This window comes from Quercus lobata, chromosome 5 (assembly GCF_001633185.2).
Source record: "Quercus lobata isolate SW786 chromosome 5, ValleyOak3.0 Primary Assembly, whole genome shotgun sequence".
Taxonomy (NCBI): Eukaryota; Viridiplantae; Streptophyta; class Magnoliopsida; order Fagales; family Fagaceae; genus Quercus; species Quercus lobata.
Window position 1 is genome coordinate 4055575 of NC_044908.1, and position 26540 is coordinate 4082114.

The window sequence follows — 26540 nt, forward strand, 5'->3', positions numbered from 1 at the left end:
GCCAAGTTTGCATTTAAGATTAAAGGACACAGACACCAACACAAAATTACAAGATATTTTTTCTTTATAAGAATGAGAAGGACTTTCATAACCCACTTGCATAGCTTTTTTTTTTTTTTTTTTTTTTTTTTTTTTTTTTTTTTGCAAGTGGGTTATGAAAGTCCGTGGCTTGATTGCAAAATTTATTATTCCTTCATTTAAATACCTGTACCCAACCAAATAACTTGGGTTTCACCAATGTTTAATGTATACATACGCACTAATTGTCCATTAAATTACTCATTCTACAGCACATAGGGATTAGATTATGAAGATTTTCCTAAAATTATAGATTATTGTATGTGTAGGATTCTAGTTAAATGCATAGATTGACTACAGGGCTTTGGGAAACAATGATAGGAATAGGTACTTTGTAGATTATGTTTATTTATTTTTAATTTTGTGTTTATAATAAATGAGGATAGGAAATTTAAACCTAAATTCTTCGTATAAAAATAAATTGAGAAATGCAATTGGATTTGAATCACAAAGCATTTGGTTATTTTATTATATATTTTTTTCATAAAGTCCAAATTACTTAATCTTTAGATAAATGCATGAAATTGATCATTGGGTTGTGGTAAACAATTATAAGAGTATTGTACTATGTAATTTACTTTAGAAAACAGATTTTTTTTAAAAAAAAAAAAAAAAACCCCTTTAATTGGAATGACGAATCTTGGAATCAAAATTATTCATCTGTCAGCAAATTCGAATTCCTTTAGTATTTCATCATCCTAGATAAATGTATTAGATTGGACCTTGAGTTTTGAAAAGCAATGATAATAGTAATTTAACCTAGAGCCGTCAAGCACTATTCATCTCTTCATCACCTAACATTAACATTAGAGGCTTGATTGATTTTTACACAAACATATATATATATATATATATATATATATATTTAGGATAGGATGAGATTTTTTTTTTTTTTTTTTGAATCCAGGATAGGATGAGATTTGAACCTATGACGTTCTTAGAAATATGATAGATTATTGCAGTAAGACTAAGATATGACATACAACGTGGTATATTGTTAATTGCATTTTAATTTTTATCTCACACTTTAACTTTTTGAGGTCATCGAAATTTCAGGATTCAATTTACTATTATCCAAAATTTTTATTTTTTATTTTTTGAGAAACCAGACTACACACAATCGGAGGTATCCAAAGATAAATCATCTGACTAAACATAAACACATAAATTGATCGAATGATCTTTTTATTATTCCTTAAATAAATATCCTAATATTACAAATATTGATCTGCTCTAATTATAACAACATCACTTCTTCTTTTTCTTTTTTTTTAATAGAAAGATTACTTTTACTTTTTTATCTTCACTTTTATTACATGCATCCAGTCCTTTTTATTATCCATAAATTGAGTTTGTTTCCTAATCCTATCCAAGTTTGGAATGCATAGGGATAAGGTTTTCCATGTAATTTACGACAAGAAAGATAAAGGAGAAAATTGTCCTTTAAAGTTTAAACTAGTCCTCCATCCCACTTTCTCCTTGGCTTCCCTGCACCGCGTCTTTTACTCGGAAAATCCCAAACTCGTTTTGACTCTCAGCTCCCATAATTGGTCAGTACTCTTATATATAGAAACTTTGCCTTTTTCCTATAAATATCGAAAGCAAAAGCTCATAAAAGAAAAGAAAAGAAAAGAAACACAAGGCAAAACTAAAACAAAGTGAGATTCACAAGCTCAAATTTTGAAAAACGTGTGCGTGGACGGTGAGATCCATAAACACCCACTTTTTGCTTTTCTCATCATTGATATAATTCACACATTTTCTTCCACTATTTTTATATAAAGGCAAGAGATTCCCTTTGCTGTTCATAGCCAACAACAACAACACAAACCAACTTTCTCTCACTGTTGCAACAAAAAAAGCTGAAAGGCAAAGCAAACTGTAGATTGTAGAAAGAGAGCTTTTTCTTTTTATTTTTGAGAGAGAGAGATAGAGAGAGTCACATAAAAACTACTGTGTTTTTGTTGTGAAGAAAACAAGATGGCAATGGGAAAAGAAATCATGGGTTGTTCTATAATTGAGAGGTCTTCATTTGTTTCATCAACAAAAGTGTTTTTGAATCATGGTAAGAACAACAACAACAACATGTTCTTGGTTAAACCTTTGCAGAAAAGGAGGGTATTGGTGCCTTTGAGGAAGGTTGTGAAGCATCCTGTGGTGGCTGCTGTGAGTGAAGATTTGGTCAAAGCTGTGCCTTTTGTGTCTGTGCCTGCAGAGAAAGCAGAGAAGTTCAAGGTGAGAGCTGTGGTCACAGTGAAGAATAAGAACAAGGAGGAGTTTAAAGATAAAATTGCGAAGCATTTGGATGCTTTCACTGACAAGATTGGAAGGAATATTGTTCTGCAACTTGTCAGCACAGAAATTGATCCAAGTAAGCTTATTTCAGTATTTCTTCTTCTGGGTGTGTCAGACAATATATTTATAAGTAGTTTTGCCACCAAAAAAAAAAAAGACCATTAAATTTTTTCCACTTACAATTCAGTCTTCAATTTCAGTCTTTTATCTCTAATTTTGGAATAAAGGCTCTAATTCTCTAATGGGTTTCAATATTTTTCTTCTTTTGGTTCCTTAAAGTTGAGATCAATCTGACAATCATATTAATTTAACCTTTCTTCTTTCTTTGGTTGATGTCATTGTTTGTCTTACTGAATCGGTTTATATTTTAATGTGATATAGAAACTAAGGCTCCAAAGAAAAGCAATGAGGCTGTGTTAAAAGACTGGTCAAAGAAATCAAATGTCAAAGCTGAAAGGGTCAATTACATAGCTGAGTTTATGGTGAACTCTAATTTTGGTGTGCCTGGAGCAATCACAGTGAGCAACAAGCATCAGATGGAGTTTTTTTTGGAGACTATAACCATTGAAGGATTTGCATGTGGTCCAGTCCACTTCCCCTGCAATTCATGGGTGCAATCCAGCAAAGACCATTCAGGAAAGAGGATATTCTTCACAAATAAGGTAAAAAAAAAAATTATCTTTTTTTCTTTGATTGATTCTTCAAATCTCTGACCATGCAAGTCAACTGGTTAAAACAAAGAATGTCAAAACCATATCAACTTGAATCTATGCTTGGAATAAAATGTTGAATATTTTTCTCTAATTTTCTTTGGTCCAGGAAGTTGAATAAAGAATATTCTATGCTTTATAGCTGGCTGTTGTTGAATTTCACTTACCATTAAAATACATTTTTACTTGCTCCTTCTCCAAAAAAAGAAACTAATTTTCAAAAGATTATTGCATGGTAGAGTTGATTGGGCCCTTATTTTATTATTATTATTATTTTGTTTTTATTTTTTAATTTTTTTAAATGAAAGGTCTAAATTGGGATTCTATAATTTTTGTTTTGGTGGATTAAATCCAAAATATTCAGTCTGTTTGTGTAATTGATGGGCCACTCCTGGAATGGGCCATGGATCCAAAATTTGAGCCTAACTACCAAGAGAGCATTAGATTTATTTGTTTTTTTGGGCATAAAAAGCCCATCATAATTCATATGACATAAGTGATATAAGTGGAACCTGTGTGACAACAACAAATATGAACTTACCATCCCTTTTCCCTCTGATATTTTTTACTTAGTATGATTTTTTTGTTTTTTGTTTTTGTTTTTGGTTTTAGTTCAAGATTAACATTCTTTTGTGACTATTTTATTTGAACAGCCATATCTACCAAATGAAACGCCTGTTGGGCTTAGATCATTAAGAGAGAAAGAACTTAAAGAAATAAGGGGAGATGGCACAGGAGTCAGAAAATTATCTGACCGCATATATGACTTTGATGTGTACAATGATTTGGGCAATCCAGATAAGGGAATTGATCTTGCTAGGCCAAAACTTGGAGGTGAAAAAATTCCATATCCTAGACGGTGTCGCACTGGCCGCCTTCCTACTGATACTGGTGAGTATTCTATCGTTTTTTTCTTAATTGAGCAATGTTAGAGACACAACAAATTCCACTTTTTTCACGAGGTAGGAAGTTGTGATTGGTTTTATCATATTGACAATACAATAGAACTGTATTGATTAGCTTGATACTAAGGTTTTTTTTTTTTTGGTAATGGTCTAAAATACCTTTATGTTGAATGTGCCACAGATTTGCATGCAGAGAGTAGGGTTGAGAAGCCATTGCCAATGTACGTGCCTAGAGATGAACATTTTGAGGAGTCAAAGCAGGACACATTTTCTGCAGGGAGGCTTAAAGGAGTGCTTCACAACTTAATCCCATCCTTGAAGGCCAGCATTTCAGCTAATAACCATGAGTTCAAAGGATTTTCAGACATTGAAAACCTCTATAGTGAAGGTGTCCTCCTTAAATTAGGGTTGCAAGATGAACTCCTAAAGAAGCTTCCATTGCCAAAGGTTGTCAGCAATATCCACGAATCCAATCGGGGAATTATTAAATATGACACCCCTAAAATACTTTCAAGTGAGTATATTATCTATAACTTTCTATGTTTCGTATTAATTTGAAATTTTTTGGATACCCAAAAATATAGGAGTTTTTATTCAATTTTATTATTTTATACCTCCCATACCATGTCATTTTTCCTTCAATGACTTGTCTGTTGGAAGCCGGACTATTGAATTATGAAATGAAATATTCTGGCTCCTCCAGCTCTAGCTATTGTATGTTTAAATGCAACGAGCCAACTGAGTCTTTATTACTTGTACTTGTCACCAACAAGAAGAATCTTTTTCTATTGTAAAGTGCATTATAATTATAGACATTTCACAAGCCATTATTATTTTGTATAGAAAAATAATTACAAAGTAATTCATACATTTATTTATTGTGTTGTTTAAGTGATACCAATCACATTCATTGTTATGTTAGTTTGTAAACCTTTATATTAAAACTGGAAATAACTTTAGTATTTTTCTTACATTTAATTCCCTTGTGCAGAGGACAGGTTTGCATGGTTGCGAGATGATGAATTTGCCCGTCAAGCAATTGCAGGAATAAATCCAGTTAGTATTGAGAGGCTGACGGTGTTCCCTCCAGTGAGCAAGCTTGATCCTGAAATCTATGGTCCCCAGGAGTCTGCACTCAAAGAAGAACACATTTTGGGCCATCTCAATGGCATGACTGTACAACAGGTAATTTACTTGTTTTTAATCATGGTATTTATGTATGCAAGGTCCTAAATCTACATGATTTAATCAGTTTCTATTCTTAAAATGCTGATATATTTCTTTCTTTCTTTCTTTGATAGGCATTGGAGGAAAATAAACTGTTTATATTGGATCACCATGATGCTTACCTTCCATTTCTCGATCGGATTAATGCCCTTGATGGCAGAAAAGCTTATGCAACTCGTACCATATTTTTCTTGACCTATCTTGGGACTCTTAAGCCTGTGGCTATAGAACTTTCCCTTCCACCATCAGGACCAAGTTCTCGGTCCAAACGCGTAGTCACACCAGCTGTTGATGCTACTACCAATTGGATGTGGCAGCTTGCCAAGGCTCATGTGTGCTCCAATGATGCAGGGGTGCACCAACTTGTTAACCATTGGTAAGCTTGACTTTATGATTATGATTATACTATAATCAATTTGTGTAATAATGTTTTAGAATCATTATATTTGTTTTTGGGTGACTAAAATTAACGCAATGGTGTGCTAATTATATATAGGTTGCGTACACATGCGAGCTTGGAACCATTTATACTAGCTGCACATAGGCGAATGAGTGCAATGCACCCTATATTCAAGCTTTTAGACCCTCACATGAGATACACGTTGGAGATCAATGCCTTGGCCCGCCAAAGTCTAATAAATGCTGATGGTGTTATTGAGTCTTGCTTCACTCCTGGTCGCTATGCCATGGAGATTAGTGCTGCTGCATATAAAAGCTCTTGGAGATTTGACATGGAAAGCCTTCCTGCTGATCTCATTCGCAGGTATAGTTGAGTTACTGAGTTTATGTGATAGTTTGGAGAAAATTTAAACACAGTTCCTTATATGTTAAACTTTAGGCTCCCCAATTAAATGTTTGCTTCATTTGATGTGTATGAATCTAATGGAAACTCTTGTATTGATTATGTAGGGGTATGGCAGTACCTGACCCAACACAACCTCATGGTCTAAAGCTCCTAATTGAAGACTACCCATATGCCACTGATGGGCTCCAAATCTGGGCTGCAATTGAGAACTGGGTCCGGACCTATGTGAACCGCTACTATCCAAATTCAAGCCAAATTTGCAATGACAGAGAGCTACAAGCTTGGTACGATGAGTCCGTTAAAGTGGGTCACAGTGATCTAAGCCAGGAAAGCTGGTGGCCCACATTGGATAATGTTGATAATCTAGTCTCAGTCCTCACAACCCTTATTTGGCTAGCTTCAGCACAACATGCTGCACTTAATTTTGGTCAGTACCCATATGGTGGATATGTACCAAACCGTCCACCCCTAATGAGAAGATTGATACCTGATGAAAATGACCCTGAGTATGCTATTTTCCTAGCTGACCCACAAAAGTATTTCCTCTCAGCATTGCCTGGTGTATTACAATCTACAAAGTTCATGGCTGTGGTTGATACACTTTCAACACACTCCCCTGATGAAGAGTACCTAGGGGAGAGAACACAACCATCAATTTGGACTGGTGACACTGAAATTGTCGATGCATTTTACGAGTTCTCCGCTGAGATTAGACGGATAGAGAAGGAGATTGATAGGAAAAACCTCGATACAAGCTTGAGGAATCGATGTGGGGCTGGTGTGTTACCATATGAGCTACTTGCACCTAGCTCAGGACCTGGTGTAACATGTAGAGGGGTACCAAATAGTGTGTCAATATGAAGGAAATTTAGACTCACTTTAGTTGGTCACATTTTTCAACATAGGTATATAATAGTGTGTTAGATCTTTGAGTTGCACATGACTGTGTCTAGATACAAGTCTTTGCACGTACCATCTCATGTGCACTTTGTAGTCTCTGATAACTTATATGCTATAAAGCTCATTGGTTAAATAAATAAAGTTCATTTTATTTTAAGGATTGGAAAGTTTGTTGTGTTTTTATTCTTTTGGTCCATTATTAGACTTGAGTATTTGAATGTAGCTTTTGCAAGTCCAAGGTAAGGTCCACACTAAGAATTGCACTCACCATCTGGGGCTTGGTCCATAAGTTTTTGATGGTCCTTGGATAGAAATTCAACAAGGATAGACCTATGGGCCAAAGTAGACTCAACTTTCAAATTTTCTAAGAAAAGCCCTGATAAATGAGCATTATTGCATTCAAATAGTAATTCCTTTATCCAAAAGAAAAAAAAAAAATTATTATTATTATTATTTTAAAGATCTTTTTTCCATTCCCTCCTTTAAACTAAGAATAGCCATAGCACCTATTCCATAGCTAGCTACGTATGGAACAAAATTCCTATTCAAATACACAACTTCAGTAAAAGGTTGAACAAAAACATATAATAAATCAAGAATTAACTTTCATATTTTTTTTTTTTTTTTTTTGAGCTTTAACTTTCATGTTCTTTTTGAGTTTGACCTAGTCAAAAAATTTTGTCAAACTATGTGAACCCTTCACTTATATTAGTTTCTTTTGTACCTTTTTTTTTTGGGGTCAGGACTAGTGGGATTTGTAAATAGCTACGACACTCAAAAGTTAATAGCTGGCGGAAAACATAAGATATTAGACATTTCCATGGTTTTCCCTCGAATTCTAGTAGTTGGTGGTCAAATATAAGATATTAAAAATATTCCATGGTTTTCCTCGATTTCTATGGTCCTAACGAACAAAGTTTGCTTGCATTTAGGCAAATTTGTTTCTTCTACTTCATGTAAGAGAAGTTTTTTTTTTTTTTTTGGTTAGAGATATATAAGCCCATTAGCATAGACTCAAACCTGATACTACTTTGTATGCAAGCCAAGTCTCTTACTTGTACTAGAAGTCTATTAGTTTAGGGTTTAGTCTACTATATATACCCATATTATGGTTCATTGTAACACATGATTTGTATTACACTCTAATATATTAAAAATGTAACTTTTTAGGGTTTCATCTGTGGATGTAGGTCGTTAAGCTGAACCACGTAATTCTCGTGTTCTTGTATTCCTATTTTATGCTTTCCTCTTCCGCATTTATATAAACATATTCAACATGGGATATATCATTATTAAAAACTAATGTTGGTGGCATGTCCAAGTCACATGCTTAGTTTATTGGAAGACATTTTTTTTTTTTTTTTTTTTTTTTTTTTTTTTTTTTTTTTTTTTATAGAAAAAGTTCAATGCGTATTATTAAGGTAGGTCAGTGAAATTAGTGGTATTTCTTTCATTCAGACGGACATATGAGAGGGGATATACCCTCTTCTCACTAGGGAATGAACTAGCTTATTATAGTGTCTGCGAACAATAGATAATTTAAAAGTTGAGAAGTTTGAAATAAGGAAATGTATATCTGTTGTAAGATGACCATAATGTGCTAGGCTACTGCTACCATTCTTTAGTGCTTTGAAAAGAATCTTCGAGTCTCCCTCTAGGACAATGCGATCAAAACCAAGTTCCAAAACTAGTTCCAATGCTCTCCTTGCTGCCAAGACTTCCACCTTAATAACCGTGGATCGCATGGGGATTTGCTGGGATAAAGAAGCGATGACAAGGCCTTTATCATTTTGGATGACCACTCCAAGTCCAGCGGTGTTGTCTTCAGCGAAGTTTGCCTCGTCAAAATTTTTTTTTACCCAATGGTGATCAGGCGCACATAAGCAAAAACAATTCTTTTGTTGTACAAAAATATGTCATTGACACCCTATTGGAAATTGAGATGCGTTCATGGCATAATGATTGGTGAGAGAGAGAGAGAGCTGAGTTGTGGCAAATTGAATGCAGCTGAAAATTACAAATAACATGAATCAGCACCACTTATGGAATCGATTGGTGTTAGCTAACACATGGCATAGATAATTGACATGGCGTCGATTGATGTTGCGGATGATATAGAGTTGTCCTGACAATGCCTTCAGATTAAGGTTCACGTGGCACTTTGGTAGGGTGGCATGTGGCAGACAATGATGGGCTGGCATGTGAAAGCGTGTTTGGAACATAGAGAGCCAGTACCAGCACTTGAATAGATTTGACAGCATGTGGGTGTGTAGATGATGAATCGCAGAACCTATAAATGTCATGTGAGAGCACGTGGGTGCTCGGAATCTACCAGTTTTGAGTCTACAGATCGATCTTGAGGGACAAACTAACCTATGCGATTAGTTGTGGAGGAAACGAGATCAATGATGATGAGAAAGCGTGAGAGTTTTGCTACAAATGCCGGTGGCATGGTAGAGAGAGGCAGAGCTATTGGCAAAGGAGAGATTGTAGAATATCATGTTAAGAGAAAACAAATATCAGTGTTTAACAATGTATCATAATGACCTTATAGTTGACTAATTACATAGGCAAAAATGATAGCAGACTTTATTATTTATACAGAATCATGTTGTACAATAGGGAAGAGAAAAGAATGGTATTTTTCTAATTAAACAATGACCTCTTCCTTTTCTTTTGTGACACTAGGCAAGGTTAGAGCAGCACAATTACATCGTAAATGAATGCTAATAAAAGAAAGAGAGAGAGAAAAAAATATCACTAATAAGTTTAATGTCTTCAAAGATCCAAGCAACCTCAAAAGAGCAGATTCTATCATTATTTAGAAAATCAATGAGTTCAGAAAATTACTTTCCACAATGACTTTAGGAAAACAAGTGTTTTTACAAAATTACAAGGTTATCCTCATCACTAAAGCTGCAGTACAAAGTGGGTTCAAATTCTCCTTCACTTGTGTATTGAATTTGATAGATAACGCACATAGAAAACCAATAAAGCGCAAAATGACAACCTCTTGATTTACCAAAGCATCAATATCATATGGGGAAGAGTCTTTAATCTGGCAAAGCCTATTATGTCTAGTTGGGTTTTAGAAGAAAAACAAACTTTGGGACCTTTTTTCACTCACCAAACAACGAGATTCTTGTACCATCTTTGGGATCCCAAGCCCTTGGTAGTTAAGACTTAAAATCTTCATGGAGGAGGAGGAGGGGGTGGAACAATACCCCTAACAAAAGATTGAGATACACTCAGACTATCAGTACTAAGAATATGTTTCTTATGAACATGAGACTCTAGAGAAAAATACTCTGAAGATGTACGTTTAACTAGCCGAGTGTTGAAGACAAGATGAGTCATCAGGTGAAGCGTGATTTTTGGAGCTTCGTAAGATGCGTTTCCATGATCAAAGAAACGATTTTTTCTGACCTAGCAAATCCTCATTAGAATTATCTCCATCTCCATCTCCATATCCACCTTTGAATATCCCTCATTTAAATTTTTGTTATCCATTGCCTTATCCTTCCCACCTACCAGTCGTTGATTAGTATTTAGAAATTGACACCTATCTAACTTATCAACTGCTGAAAGAGTCATATTTAAAATACACTCCTTAAAAATAGGATCAGGCTTATCAAGTTGTCACCTAGAGTCATTGCAATCCACCAAACTACTAGCTGATAGATTTTCTTTAGATTTTGAAACTTGAACTAACGTGAGAATATGGTTTTTTGAAGATGTGGATTTGGATGCAACTCTATCACATTCAAAATTTGAAATTTCAACAAGATTAGGAAAAATGAAAATTTTATGCTTTGAATGTCTTGAGTCATCCAGCTATTGTCTACATATCTTCACAATAGATTCACCGGCCATCGGAATATGAAGCTGCAATTGATGGAGTTTAGAAGGTCCATCAGTATTCTCTTCCCCCTCAATGGCCGAACTGACCTGTTCTTCATCATCGCTAGACCTTGGTTGGCTGGGACTTCCTTTTTTTTGATTGATTTTTGGAGCTATAGTGCGCAACCATAGACCAAATTGAAACTCATCCTTATCTGTGTGGAGGCATCCTTTATTTATCCGCTAACATTCCCGATCTTGATGATCCAGTATACCACACCAATAGCAAAATGTTGGTAACCTGCCATACTTAAAAAAGACCCAGCCTTCCTCTATATCTTCAATATGAATCGTTTTTCCCCTGTTGCATAACAAACAGCACATGCCTTCCTAGAATAGTAAGGGCGTTGGAAGTCACAACATAAGATCAATTGTGGGGGGGCCTAGTAGAGGCCATCAAGATGACAAGTCAGAATTGCATGAAATTTTGGCAAGTTGAAGGGAAACAACATTCTAATCCAGATCGAAAATAGTTTTTTGCTATTTATAGTAATATTTGTTTTTCCTTAATAACTTTTAGTTTAAAAGTCAAAATAAGATTCCGTTTATTTTGAGACGTCCCTTAGAGTCAGTATTTTCAATTTCTATAATTATCTCAATTTTGCTATTTTTGGCAAAAATCACTATTTTGTCACTTAATTACGTGATTAGCGCGAATTAGGGTTTTTGAGCATTACCCTAGCCGTCCTAGGGTTTCTATTACTATTTAAACATATTATAGCCTCCAAGGCAATTCTTTTTTTTTTTTTTTAAGATTTATAAAAATACAAACTTTGTCTATTTCTCTCTAGTGGATTCCAGGACCTTATCACATTGTGGATTCAAGGGACCTTCTCATGGATTTGAGGTTTTCATTTAGAAGCTAACGTGTTTAGTTTCTTTTCTTTTCTTTTTTTCATTTAGGAATCAACATATTTATTTTTTTGTAGCTTCCGCGACATCATCCCCTCATCAGAGGTTTTGTGATGTCAATATCGACCTGAATCAGAAGAAAATGACCCCAAGCAAGGCCACTCTTCGGAGCATCAACCAAAAGTGGAATACCAATCTCCTTCGCAATATGAGTGCCAACAACCTTATTCATACTTTTAATAGGGATGTTGAAAACCTGAATCTGGAAAAGGGGAATATTGGAAAGAAACATTACCAAGGCTAAGGTCCTCATGGAAATGTTTCAAAAGAATTAGCTTACTATCAAAGGACCAAGGGCTTTTGTCAAGAACCTCCTTCATATCTTCCTCTCTTACAAAGATAGCTAGAAAAAGATTATTTCCTACTTCTTTAATGGTAACTCCATGCAGACCACGACGAAGTTTTTGGATGGTACGTAGATTTAAACGCTTCCTTGTTAAAATCTTTAGTAGATTGGAGTTTGAACAAGATACTAAACTGAGCATGATCTTTAGAAAGAGCCACTTCTTGAGAACTCACCGCCAAAACCCCTTTTTCTTCTTCCGAAAGATGGAACTTCCTCCACAGTTCCTTCATAACCACATCCATAATACAGAACCTTTGTAGGTCTAATAAAATAAAATAAGAGATGTAAGGACACAATTCCTTTGCGGCCCAATAATGGTGTTGGGCTCGCATATGAAAGATCCCTCACAATATGATTTGTAGAGAGTGGGTTTGAAAAGCTAGTCGTTGGTCACGGGGCGATGCCCGGTCTTGGTTTTAGAGGAATTCGTGTAGAAAAAGGATTTGGGCTTGAACATTTAAGTCCTACGGCGTCGCATCCTATGGGATGGGTCTCCTCGGACTTGATCCGAGGACCATTAAGGTCTTACCCCGGTTACCCGACGATGGGTTTTTTTTGTCATCTCAGGTGTTGTTTAGGTGTTCTCACCCATGTAGTCTCTCTTTTTTTTTGGAGGTGGGATGGGTCTCTCCTTAGATTTACTTACTTTCTTCTTTTATACTCCTCTGCGTTAACTGTCCTTCGTCCACGTGTAGGGTCAACCTTTACAAGACTGATATTTGTCCCATCAGTCTAATCCCAAAATTGTTGGGGATGATTGATAAGGCTGAAGAATACGGCTCTGCTAGGTGCAGAGTCTTATCTGGGAAGGGTCATAAGGGTAACTTTCTCAAGATATTTTAGGTCTCCTTTCAAGTTTAGTCCTATACCAGTTTTACCCCTTTATTCCGGTGGGATTTTGGATCTGCCGAGGACTGAACTGTCCTCGGCTGTATTCCAAAACAGTCTTGTGCTCTATGTTATCGGGCTTGGGCCATAGCTCTCCTCGGCTTGGGCCTTCGGACTCTCCACGAGCAAATGGGCCTGGCCCATAGATTATTGGGCCCCACAAGAGATATGTGAGAAAGAAAGATAGAAAGAAATCCCCTACTACGATCAGCGGAGCTAAACTAGAAAGGTTTAAATCTTAAGTGAAGAACGTAAGTTAGTTTCTTTTACTTTCCAAGATTACAGAGAATCAGATAGAAAAGTTTATATATATATATATATTAGTGTTTTGAAGGTAGTAGTTTTAGAGGCAAATATCCTTGATTAGGCTAAAATCAAAGACACAATAATGGTCCTTGAGTTCAGCTTAGTAAGAGATGAATAAATTTATATGGAAAGTATATTATACACTAACAAAACTAATAGGGGTTGTAATTACACTCTTACCTCTAAATCTATGTATAAGATGAAGATTTGTATGGCTTTTTGCTTGGTGGTTTTGACATATAAGGTTGATTTCCTTCTTCTTCATTCTAATTGTAGTGACAACTCAATTTGTTTTGGTAGAGAAATTATGATATTCATTTATTTAAAAGTCTAGATTATAGACTATTGATTTTACTTTTAGCATCCACTTGGGACAAATTCTTTAAAAGTGATTTTGTTATTAATAAATTATTGGTCTTTTAAAAAAAATCCATCTCCATTCTAAATTACATAGAAAAAATTAGTTTTGAATTAAAGGAAGATGTGATACGATCATAATATTGTTTGTAATAAATATTTTTCTAATAGTGACTAATACGTGCCATGCACGAGCTTTAAAACTATTAATCTATAAAAAAGGTGAGTTTTTGGCTCACTTAATAAATACTTCATTTAGGAGCAGGTAAAACGGTGAGCTTTTGGTCAATAAGACAAAAATTTAGCCAAAAAAAAAAAAAAAGGCCGAAGCTCAGCAACAGCAAAACATGTTGTTCGACAAAGGCCCTGTCTCTGTTTGGGAGAACATTTACTATATTTTTTATATAGGTGAAGATAAGAGAAGAAGAAGAAGGAAGAAGAAGATTTAAGATGTTGAATAATTGAATATTCAACATGGCATACGACCTCAAAGGTCAATTTGTGACATTTTGAGTCTTTGTATATTATTTACACGTTTTTGTTTTTAAATTGACTGAGAGATTAATGTCTTACTCTTACCTAATCAAAAGGGCCAATTTCTTTATTCTAACAAATGAGAGGAAGTCAAGGCATGTCTGGTGCTATATGCCAACCATGCATCTTCCTCTCATGACAACTTTTCACATTTGAGTTTTGTAAGAAAGACTTTAAAAAGTATAAAATTTTGACCCGCACGCTATATTAGAATATTACAAATTTTATTACATAAACCTTACAAATTAATATCGTTTTTTTAAGTAAATCTCAATGGTAAAAGACTTTTGTTATCAAATAAAGAACTTTGTTTACACTAAAATTCCAATAAAAAAAAAATTTGTTAGTGTCTTAATTAGATAATAAAGAGAGTAATTATCAATCATAAAGTCTATTAGGTTCATCCCCTATGGTTGTAAAGGGGAAAAATCCAAGACAATTCATTTTGTAGGACACAAGGACACTAAAATGTAAGAATCAAACAGTAGTTAGCTGTAGGTAGAGCATGTACCTTCAAAAGGCCTAAGAAATAAAATGTGGCAAAAGATATGAAGTTGCATGGAAACTCAAAATGAAAAGACATATTTCTCACGGCAGTATTACAATGGTTTTTGAATTCCATTAAGCTGTATTCTCAAGTTTTACTTTTATCATTGACTTGGACCATATATCGGAGTTCATTTTCTTATATCTTTGCCATTGATTTCCTTCCCAATTGCCCCTATTATTTGTTAAGCAAAAATGGTATGGAAAAGACTAGTTGTGGAAATCCTATTTGAGGGTGACTATAATAATCATTACTTGCTAAGGGATCAATGCCTAAAAGGCTTATACAACATGAGGGAGAGGTGAGTTCATCTATAGCTTGATCTTGTTAAAAATTGTCCAAATTTCTAATTTGACTTGATTTAGGTTCTCTTGACTTAAAAGAAAATATATTCCTTATTAATCGGTTTAGCGTTACACTTCAAAACATTCAAACGTACATCCTAATCAAACTATGTGGGAGTAAGTCTTTGCCACTAATTGAATTTGATGCAACCCACAATTTGGTTAGATGTAGAAGTCATTTTATTTCACTGCACATCTTGCCTCATTGCATGGATTAGAACCCATTAATAGACAAATGCAGCCAAAATGTTACTTGAAATGATCGAATAATTGATTCTAAAAAAGAAAGAAAGAAAGAAAAAGAATAATTGTAATTGGTTGGAAAGATATATAGATGATTACTTTACAAAATTGAGTTTAGGCAATAATTTGACACTTTTATCATTTTAAACTTTAAAATAGTCCACTTTGGAAAAAGCAAAGAGGAATGTCCTTGTTTACGGAACTTTTTTGGCCACCAATGACCAAACTGGTGGCTTACAAAATGAATTCCAGCACGCTTTAAATTTGCTCCATATTTTTACCTTTCCAATTTCCACTACCAAAAACGCGACAAAACATGTCCTCCAATTACTATTATGCCAATTACATTCCTATTCACCTTTAAATTTTTTATTTTATTTTATTTTTATAATGGTTTTATGTCTATGTATGTACCTTTCTCTATCTTTCGCTTTGTCTATAATCCACCAATATATTCTGAAATACGAAAAATTATAAAGTCCTTTGGGACTAACATATATAGTCTCTTGTATCATATGAATTATGAGTCCATCATGAATTTTATTATTGTGATTTATTATTATGTGAAATAAGAAAGTACACATTTATGGTACTCTCGAAGTATTCTATAATTATACTTGAAATACATAAAATTGGGGTAACACTAATTTCCCACATTAAAATCTTTGCTTATAAACAAATAGGAAGATTTGATAATAACCTGATTTGAGTCTGAATTAACTTTTTAGAGGTTTGTTGATATCAGAAAGTGTGTGAAAATGCAATTATACCAACCATATATTTTTGCCATAAGACTTGATCACTTAACCAATTACACTACTTACACATAAATATTTTATATTTTTTCATTAGAATAATCAATTTTCCTGCGTATTCTATTAATAGCAATTTTTTTTTAAAAAAAACATCTTAAATATAAGGTTAAAACAAGAATTATTCTAATTATGACACAATTTTGAGGGTCTTATTGCTAAGTGTCCCTGCTAACCACATAGCATTTCTTACAACATTTTCACATTTTGTTAAGTTGGTAAATTGTGTTTGGAGTAACATCATTCTTACATGGTTCACAAATGACCTATTTTATTATGTATCAATTAAAACAAATTATGTCGACAATTGTAAAAAAAAAAAAAAAAAAGTCTAAAATGCAAATTGCACTCTCTAACTTTATTTTCACTCAATTGAGTTCTTTAAGTTTCAAATATATTCAATTTAGGCATTTCGTCCAATTTCATTTGAAAATTTGCCATTAAGTATGCTATTAACTAATGAAAAAAATTATATAAAAAATCTATAAAATATTTTTACTAATTTTATAAATTTCTTTCATGTGAGAAAAATATTTTTTAACAAAATTGGATGAAAGACCTAATTTAAATAAATTTGAAACTTATTGGACTCAATTGAACGAAAGTAAAGTTAGAGAACTAAAATAAATTTAAGTCAAACTTGGTGGTGCAATTTACATTTTAACCTTTAAAAATGTGAAAATTTTGGCGCCTCTAAATTTTTTTGAAGTTGTATCTCATGAATCAAATCCATTTGGGACTAAATATTCATATCTGTCAAACTACCATCTGCCTATATCATTGTAAGTCTAATTGGAAGATCTAGATGCTTCGTGCCCACTCAATGTTCTGTGGATTTTATGCTGCCTTTGAATAGCTTCAACTGTATGTAAATGCATGGAAGTGACAACTGATCAAAGTGCTTCAATGCTACACTTGATATTGCCATGGATGGTCATTAGTATGGCCAAAGATTGCATTTAAGATTAAAGGGTACTTTCTAGTTTTTGCTGTTGTTTTTGTTTTTTTGTTTAAGGGGGATAGGAAATTTAAACGTACTTTTTTCTCTCATAAAAATAAACTAAGATATACCATTGAACCACAAAACATTTGGGTTATTTTAAATTAATTATCTAATCTTTACAAAATAAAATGCATGAAATTGATCATAGAGTTGTGGTAAACAATTATAAGATTAGTGTACAATGTAATTTAGTTTAGAAAATATATAAAACCCTTTAATTGGAAATTTGGAATGACGAATCTTAGAATCAAATTTATTCATTTGTCAGCATATTTGAATTTTGATACTATGTCATCCTAGATAAATGTATTAGATTTGGACCTTCAGTTTTGAAAAGCAATGATAATAGTAATTTCATCTAGAGTCATCAATCACTACTCATCTTTTCATCACTTAACATTAGATATATATTTGATTTTTCTTTTCTCTTTTTTATAAGATATTATAAGATTTAAACTAATAATGTTCGTTAAAGATATAATGGATTATTATAGCAAGATAAGACAGACAATTTTATGTTATATCATTAAGTGTTTTTATCTCACACCTTAATTTAAGGTTTGAGGTCACAGAAATTTTAAGATTATATTTGCTATCATTTTACTTTATAATTATAACGTAAGTCTATTTCCATATTTCACATACAGTTATGCTAATTAGTGTGAAATACAATAAACTATATATGTTGTATATTTTATCTACCTTGGTGAATAATAATCACTTCAACTAAATCAAAGATCTTATATCTCCTACACTCATATTTATCCATTTCTTTTTAAAATTTCAATGAAATCTAATGAAGCTTTCTTAAAAAAATAAAAAGATCTTAATATCACAATTATTAACCTATTGTGATTAAAACATAATCACTTTTATCTAATTGATCTTCACTTTTACAAGCATTCACTATTAACATCACTTTTATTATCCATTAATTACAAAAGATCAAAAGTATTGTTTCTTAATCCTATTTGAGTGTACGTTTATTTCTTAACATTTTTCTTTTTGTCTCATTATTTTTTTATTTTCATTTTCAAGTAATCTAGCTTTAAATTTTGTTGAAATAAATTTTGTTATTGCTGTTTTTTATAACATATTTAACATAAAAGTTTTTAAAAATTATATATTTTAATAAACATTATGCAAATAAATTATGGGAGATAAGCAATTTCAAGGCGGATACTTTGAATTGAAGAGAAAAAGTGAGTTGTAATTTATGCAAAAGATGGAGAAGACACTTGTCCTTTCACCATATCAAGCCCACCTTCTCCTTGGCTTCCCTACACCGCGTCTTTTACTTGGAAATCCGAAATTCACTTGATTCTCAGCAGCCATAGTTGGTCAAGTGATTCTAAGACCACAAACTTGACTATACCATTTTCCATAACTTTTTACCTATCATTAATTTACAATTAACCACGTAAGAGAGTTAGGAGAATGTGTATAAAAATGTATGATTCTAAAATTATTGTCATTGGTCCGAACTCTAAAATATATATATTTTTTAAAAAGAGACCGTTTGTAAGACACAATAAATTTGACACTTACTAATATTGCAAATTATTAATATTTTTTTTGAAAGACAAAAATTATTAATATTTAGTAGTGGGTAAAAAATTGATGTTAATAACTGCCACAAAAACCAATACAAGCTTAACATCTCATCAATTTTTTTTGGTTGTGTATGTATTATTACTCACACAAACAAAAATAATTAAAAAAAAAAGGAAGGAGATTCAGAAGCACGTTTTTTGAAAAAACGTACGAGGACAGTGACATCCATAACACCCACTTTTTAATTTTTTCATCATTTATATATATCGCACTTTCTTGACCATACATATAAAGCAATAAACAAGAGATACACTTCGTTGTTCAAAGCCAACACCACAAACTAACTTTCTAGTGTTGCAAAAAACAGAAAGGCAGATCAAAAACAGTAGAAAGTGAGCTTTTTTTGAGAGATAAAGAATCACATATAGACTGTTTTTGGAGTGAAAAAACAAGATGGCGATGGGAAAAGAAATCATGGGTGGTTCTATGATTGAGAGGTCTTCATTTGTTTCATCAACAAAAGTGTTTCTGAATCATGGTAAGAACAACAACATGTTTTTGGTTAAACATTTGGAGAAAAGGAGGGCAGTAGTGCCTTTGAGGAAGGTTGTGAAGGGTCCTGTGGTGGCTGCTGTGAGTGAAGATTTGGTGAAGTCTGTGCCTGTTGTGTCTGTGCCTGCAGAGAAGTTTAAGGTGAGAGCTGTTGTGACAGTGAAGAATAAGAACAAGCAGGACTTCAAAGATAAAATTGTGAAGCATTTGGATTGTTTGACTGATAATATTGGGAGGAATATTGTTCTGCAACTAGTCAGCACTGAAATTGATCCAAGTAAGCCTATTTCTTATTCTGGTTGTATCAGACTATATATTACTGTCTAAAAAGACTAGTACTTTTTTTGTCACTTCAAATTTTTTCTTCTGGGTAATTCAAATTTCAGTCTTTTGTCTCTAATTTTGGAATAAAGGATCTAATTCTCTAATGGGATTTTCAATTTTTTTTTTCCTCTTTTAGGTTCTCAAAGTTGAGATCAATTTGACAATCATCATATTAATTTAATCTTTGTTCTTTATTGGGTTGATGTTATTATGTGTGGTAGTACTATATTCTTTTCGATTTTAGTACTGAATTGGTTTATATTTTTGTGTATTGAAGAAACTAAGGCTCCAAGGAAAAGCAATGAGGCTGTGTTAAAAGACTGGTCAAAGAAATCGAATGTCAAAGCTGAGAGGGTTAATTACACAGCTGAGTTTATGTTGAACTCTAATTTTGGTGTGCCTGGAGCAATCACAGTGAGCAACAACCATCAGATGGAGTTTTTTTTGGAGACTATTACCATTGAAGGATTTGCATTTGGTCCAGTCCACTTCCCTTGTAACTCATGGGTGCAATCCAGGAAAGATCATCCAGAAAAGAGGATATTCTTCTCAAATAAGGTTAAAAAAATGTCTCTTTTTTTCTTTGGTTGATTCTTTGAATCTCTGACAAAGCAAGTCAACTGTTTAAAACAACAAAGGTCAAAATCACACATAGCTTAAAAAAAAAAAAAAAAAAAAAAAAAAGAAGAAGGTGGGCTGACCTAGCGATTTTCTTATCTGAGTGTTACTATAGTAGCATCTTATTAGCTAGATATTTGAACTTAGAATTTTCGCCACAAACTACTTAAGAGTAAACCCAATGGCCGCGGGAACATCACCCTTCGTGATACCATATTTAACTTTTGAATCTTTGCCAATAAGTAAAAATTATAGTTTTTTTGTTTTTTGGTAAACAAAATTATAGTGTTTAGATGTAGGTGACATGGTCCTCCAAGTAAGAAGTTGAATATTTCTCTAATTTCTTTGGTCCAAGAAGTTGAATAGAGAATAGTCTCTAGCGTGCTGTTATTGAATTTTACTTACCATCAAAATATATTTTTCCCTGTTCAACCTAATAATATATATATATATATATATATATATATTTTTTTTTTAATTTGAAAGTATCGCATGGTATAGTTGATTTGGGCCCTTATTTGGTTTTAAGATCTATGCCAACTATAGAGTATGAAGAAGAATTTTTTTTTTTTTTTTTTGGGTTTGGTAGATCAAATAAAAAAAATTCAGTATGTAGCTAATGGGCCACTCCTGGAATGGGCTATGGGTCTAAAAACTGAGCCTACTAACTACCAAGAGAGCATTAAATTTGTTTGTTTTTTATTTTTGGGAATAAAAAGCCCATCATAACTCATAAGCCAGATATGATGGAAGTTGAACATGTGTGACAATTAAGAACAAATATGAAATAACCATCCCTTTTCCTCTCTGATTTTTTTTTTCTTTGTATGATATATAGAATATATTTTTTTTTTTTGTAAGTTCGACTTTAACACCCTTTTGTGATTATATTATTTGAACAGCCATATCTACCAAATGAAACGCCTGGTGGGCTTAGATCATTAAGAGAGAAAGAGCTTAGAGATATAAGGGGTGATGGCAAAGGAGTCAGAAAATTATCTGACAGGGTATATGATTTTGATGTGTACAATGATTTGGGAAATCCAGACAAGGGAATTGACCTTGCTAGGCCAACACTTGGAGGTGAAAAAATTCCATATCCTAGACGGTGTCGCACTGGTCGTCTTCCTACTGATACTGGTGAGTGTTATATCTTCTTTTCTTAATTGAGCAATGTTATAGACTTCTTGAGTTAGCAAGTTGTGATTAGTGTAACATCACTTCTATAGTATACAAGTCATAATATACTACCTCAACAGTTGACAACAAAGTTGTGAATTTTTGTGTGGAGCTAGACTCATAGCTTCTGTAAGTGCCTAATGTGCTACATTAAAGTTAAAGCTTTCTATATTTTTTTTTTGACAATACAATAGAACTGAATTGAACAGGCTTGGTGCTTACATTACATATAAACACAAATATAAAAACTAAACGTCATTTTCAAAACCAAATTATGTCAAATGAAATTTACTCTCATTTTAAATTCAAGTCAGATTGTAATTTCATTAACCTCTCTGTCTACTCTTTGTAATGGTCTTAAATACCTTTATGTTGCATGTGCCACAGATATGCATGCAGAAAGCAGGGTTGAGAAGCCATTACCAATGTATGTGCCTAGAGATGACCAATTTGAGGAGTCAAAGCAAGACACAGTTTCTGCTGGGAGGCTTAAAGCAGTGCTTCACAACTTAATCCCATCCTTGAAAGCCAGCATTTCGGCTAATAACCACGAGTTCAAAGGATTTTTGGACATTGACAACCTCTATAGTGAAGGTGTCCTCCATGAACTGGGGTTGAAAGATGAACTCGTAAAGCAGCTCCCACTGCCAAAGGTGGTCAGCAATATCCAAGAATCCAATAGGGGAATTACCAAATTTGACACCCCCAAGATAGTTTCCAGTGAGTATACTATCTATAATTTTCTAGATTTGTTAATAATTTGAACCTTTTTGGATACCCAAAAAAGTTGGAGTGGTTATTCAGTTTTGTACCTCCCATACCATGTCGTTTTTCCTTCAATGGCTTGTCTGTTGGAAGCCAGACTAATGAATTATGAATAGAAATATTCTGGCTCCTCTAGAGCTTGCTGTTGTATATTTAAATGCAACTAGCCTACTAAGTCTTTATTATTTGTCCTTGGCACCAACAAGAAGAATCTTTTTCACTTGCAAAGTGCATTACATCATAATGGCTAAAATGTGTTAATCAAAATCCATTATTATTATGTTCAAAAAACCAATTAAAAGGTAATTCATACATGGGTCATGCTAACGAGTGCCCTAAGGGCACTAGTTAAGAATCCATTTTAGGAAAGTTTTGACATCACTTTTATGAGAAATGAAAAAAGTTGTCAAAACATTAATTTTTTTTTCTTTTCCCATAAAAACTTTCTTTAACTGGATTCTTAACCAGTGCCCTAAAGGTATTCGTTAGCATTTCCCTTCATACATTTATTTATTATGTTGTTGAAGCGACACTAATCACATTAATTGTCTCGTTAGTTTTTAAACCTCTGTATTAAAATTGATAGTAACTTTAGTATTTTTCTTACATTTACTTCCCATGTGCAGAGGACAAGTTTGCATGGTTGCGAGATGATGAATTTGCCCGACAAGCAATTGCAGGAATAAATCCAGTTAGTATTGAAAGGCTTACAGTGTTCCCTCCTGTGAGCAAGCTTGATCCTGAAATCTATGGTCCTCAGGAGTCTGCACTCAAAGAAGAACACATTATGGGCTATCTCAATGGCATGACTGTACAACAGGTAACCACATCATATTGTTGTTAAGTAATGTACATGTTTTTAATCATGGTATATGTATGCAAGGTCATAAATGCACATGACTTTATTTCTGTTCTTAAATTGCTGATATTTTTCATTCTTTCTTGACAGGCATTGGAGGACAACAAGCTGTTTATATTGGATCACCATGATGCTTACCTTCCATTTCTTGAACGTATTAATGCCCTTGATGGCCGAAAAGCTTATGCAACTCGTACCGTATTTTTCTTGACCTCTCCTGGGACTCTTATGCCCATTGCTATAGAACTTAGCCTTCCACCGTCAAGTTCAAGTTCTTGCTCTAAACGCGTTGTCAGACCAGCTGTTGATGCTACTTCCAATTGGATGTGGCAGCTTGCCAAGGCTCATGTGAGCTCCAATGATGTAGGGGTACACCAACTTGTTAACCATTGGTAAGTATGAGTTTTTGAGACTATAATTATACAAGACATACCAATTTGTCTAAATTTGTTTTAGAGTCATCATATTTAAGTTTTTGTGTGACTAAAAGTAATGCAATTGTGTGCCAATTTTGTATAGGTTGCGTACACATGCAAGCTTGGAACCGTTTATACTAGCTACACACAGGCAAATGAGTGCATTGCACCCTATATTCAAGCTTTTAGACCCTCACATGAGATATACAATGGAAATCAATGCCTTGGCCCGGCAAACTCTAGTCAATGCTGATGGTGTTATTGAGTCTTGCTTTACACCTGGTCAATATGCTATGGAGATTAGTGCTGCTGCATATAAAAGCTCTTGGCGCTTTGACATGGAAAGCCTTCCTGCTGATCTCATCCGCAGGTATTCATGAGTTACTTTATGTGAGTGATAGGACAAATTTAGACACAATTCCTAATGTGTTGTACCTTAAGTTTCCTAATTAAATTCAATCATACAGTATATTGGCTAATGAACCACACAGTTGAATTTAATTATCTAGAAAAGATGCAATATTTTATCCTACATTGGTCAATATAGTTACATGATTGAATTTAATTGAAGAAGCTAAGGTACACTACTTATGGAACTATAACTAACTTTTACCCCTGTAATCTTCCCCATTCTCTTGAGTCGGTTTGTAAGGGGGATTGCTCACCGTGTACCTAGTTTGTTTAATGTCATTGAAGCTTAGCAAAAAAAAAAAAAAAAAAAACTAACTTTTACCCCAATGTTATGCTATATGTGCTTCTATTTGTGTTTGCTTTCGTTTGATGTATATGAATATAATGGGAACTCTTGTATTCATTATATATAGGGGTATGGCAGTACCTGACCCAACACAACCACATGGTCTAAAACTCCTAATTGAAGACTACCCATATGCCACTGATGGGCTCCAAATATGGTCTGCAATCGAGAACTGGGTTCGCACCTATGTGAACCACTACTACCCAAATTCAAGCCTAATTTGCAATGACAAAGAGCTACAAGCTTGGTACTTTGAGTCTGTCAATGTGGGCCATGGTGATCTAAGCCAGGAAAGCTGGTGGCCTACATTGGACAATGCTGATAATCTAGTCTCAGTCCTCACAACCCTTATTTGGCTAGCTTCAGCACAACATGCTGCACTTAATTTTGGTCAATACCCATATGGTGGATATGTACCAAGCCGTCCACCCCTAATGAGAAGATTGATACCTGAAGAAAATGAACCTGAGTATGCTATTTTCCTAGCTGATCCTCAAAAGTATTTCCTCCATGCAATGCCTAGTGTACTACAAGCTACAAAGTTCATGGCTATGGTTGATACACTTTCAACACACTCCCCTGATGAGGAGTACCTAGGGGAGAGACAACAACCATCTGTTTGGACCAGTGACGCTGAAATCATCAATGCATTTTACGAATTCTCTGCTGAATTGAGACGGATAGAGAAGGAGATTGATAGGAAGAACCTTGATACTAGCTTGAGGAATCGATGTGGGGCTGGTGTGTTACCATATGAGCTACTTGCACCTAGCTCAGGACCTGGTGTAACATGTAGAGGGATACCAAATAGTGTGTCAATATGAAAGGGATTGAGACTCACTTTAATTGGTCACATTTATCAGCTTAGGTATATAGTCTATTAGATTTTTGAGTTGCAAATGACTCTGTCTAGATAAAAGAATTTGCATATAGCTTCTCATATGCATTTTGTAGTCTCTGATTAACTTATATGCAATAAAGCTCATAGCATAACTTTGGTTAAACAAATAAAATTGATCTTAAGGATTGGAAAGTTTGTCGGTTTTTACTCTTTTGGTCCATTATTGGACAGTATTTGAAAATAGCTTTTTCAAGTCCAAGATAATGGTCAGACTAAGAAGTCCACACATCATCTGGGGCCTGGGCCATAAGTTCAGCTAATTAGTTGTTTGATGGTCCAATGTTAGCATTTCAAGTACGATTGGCCGATGGGTCAAATTCAAGGTTATCGATTCCGTACCGTACCGGCCGGTCCGGCCGGAATATACTGTGCCGGCCAGCAATCCGGTACGCTCGACCCTCTTATTTCGTACCAAAAAAAATACCGGCCGTATCGGCGAAATCCAGCTGTACCGACCGGTAATTGGATACTGGACCGAAACATGAAATATACCTTTTTATTTATTTATTTTTTTAGTTGATGTTAAAGTTTAAAACTATGAATTATTTGTTCTTAATTGAAGTAATGTTTTATGGTAAACATGAATTTTTGAGGTATTGTTTTATGGTAAATAGAGATTTTGTGTGTGTATGTGTATATATACATTTATTAAATATATAAAATAGCGATAAACCCGAAACGGTACACCGGTATTGACCGATATCGGAAATATATCGTACTGGTGGTCAAACCGGTATGGCCTCCGGTATGGTATTGACATCCTTGGTCAAATTGGACTCAACTTTCAAGTTTTCTTGAGAAAAGCCCTGAGAAATGAGCATTATTTTGCAGCCCAAATTTTCACCCCTTAGTCCAAACCAATATTGCTTAATTTGTTCAAAATGTCACGCAAACAATCTTGAAAATAATTTATTTTGATTAGTACATAATAAAAGTAGTCTAAGTAGTGGATCTATATCAATATAACATTGCACTAATAACATTAGAAAGTTGTAAAAAGAATTTGTATCCCTGTTGTAAAGAAAATAAAAACAACATTGTTCAACTTACATGTCAAACAAGCATTTAAAATCGATTTAAAAAGCTCATTTGCTGAAATTATTGGCTGTATAATTGTGCTTTCTAGGAATCATTGGACCCAAATACACTATTTGTGGGGGTATATATATATATATATAAATTAGATCTCAACTTGGAGATTAATTTTATGTCACATGTATCCGATCCAATCCATTTTTCTTAATTTTGGTGCAACTATTTAGTATTTACTGTACTACAAAAATCAATGACTCTAATTTAATTTTCTTAATTTTTTTGTTATACATGAGTTATTAAGTAAGAAAATTATAAATCAAAATTAATAAAGCTTAAAAAAAGACTATCATTGATTCATTATTTATTATTATTACTATTATTACACAAATAGTGGTTGGATAAACTAAAACTGAGAATTTCATAGATATCAATTTAAAATGATTTTTTTTTTCAAATAACTTATATTAA

General features: G+C 33.7%; 2 protein-coding genes across 2 annotated transcripts; both read left to right on the top strand.

The window, feature by feature from the left end:
* The first annotated feature begins 1698 nt into the window (after window positions 1–1698).
* LOC115989795 (linoleate 13S-lipoxygenase 3-1, chloroplastic-like) lies at window positions 1699–7087 on the top strand. Its single transcript, XM_031113671.1, has 8 exons — window positions 1699–2449; window positions 2755–3035; window positions 3737–3974; window positions 4170–4502; window positions 4980–5173; window positions 5290–5591; window positions 5712–5978; window positions 6125–7087. The coding sequence occupies exons 1-8, from the start codon at window positions 2059–2061 to the stop codon at window positions 6879–6881; spliced, it is 2763 nt and encodes a 920-aa protein (XP_030969531.1). The 5' UTR covers window positions 1699–2058; the 3' UTR covers window positions 6882–7087.
* Window positions 7088–18968: 11881 nt separating this feature from the next.
* LOC115991611 (linoleate 13S-lipoxygenase 3-1, chloroplastic-like) lies at window positions 18969–25172 on the top strand. The gene is made up of 8 exons (XM_031115431.1): window positions 18969–19495; window positions 19820–20100; window positions 21063–21300; window positions 21727–22059; window positions 22731–22924; window positions 23054–23355; window positions 23483–23749; window positions 24204–25172. The coding sequence occupies exons 1-8, from the start codon at window positions 19120–19122 to the stop codon at window positions 24958–24960; spliced, it is 2748 nt and encodes a 915-aa protein (XP_030971291.1). The 5' UTR covers window positions 18969–19119; the 3' UTR covers window positions 24961–25172.
* The last annotated feature ends 1368 nt before the right edge of the window (window positions 25173–26540 follow it).

Excerpts from the sequence above, each read along its gene's own strand:
- LOC115989795 (XM_031113671.1), top strand. The coding sequence starts at position 2,059 with ATGGCAATGGGAAAAGAAATCATGGGTTGTTCTATAATTGAGAGGTCT. Across the intron at positions 3,036-3,736 it reads GGATATTCTTCACAAATAAG|CCATATCTACCAAATGAAAC; the intron begins GTAAAAAAAAAA and ends TTATTTGAACAG. Across the intron at positions 3,975-4,169 it reads CCGCCTTCCTACTGATACTG|ATTTGCATGCAGAGAGTAGG; the intron begins GTGAGTATTCTA and ends AATGTGCCACAG.
- LOC115991611 (XM_031115431.1), top strand. The coding sequence starts at position 19,120 with ATGGCGATGGGAAAAGAAATCATGGGTGGTTCTATGATTGAGAGGTCT. Across the intron at positions 19,496-19,819 it reads CAGCACTGAAATTGATCCAA|AAACTAAGGCTCCAAGGAAA; the intron begins GTAAGCCTATTT and ends TGTGTATTGAAG. Across the intron at positions 20,101-21,062 it reads GGATATTCTTCTCAAATAAG|CCATATCTACCAAATGAAAC; the intron begins GTTAAAAAAATG and ends TTATTTGAACAG.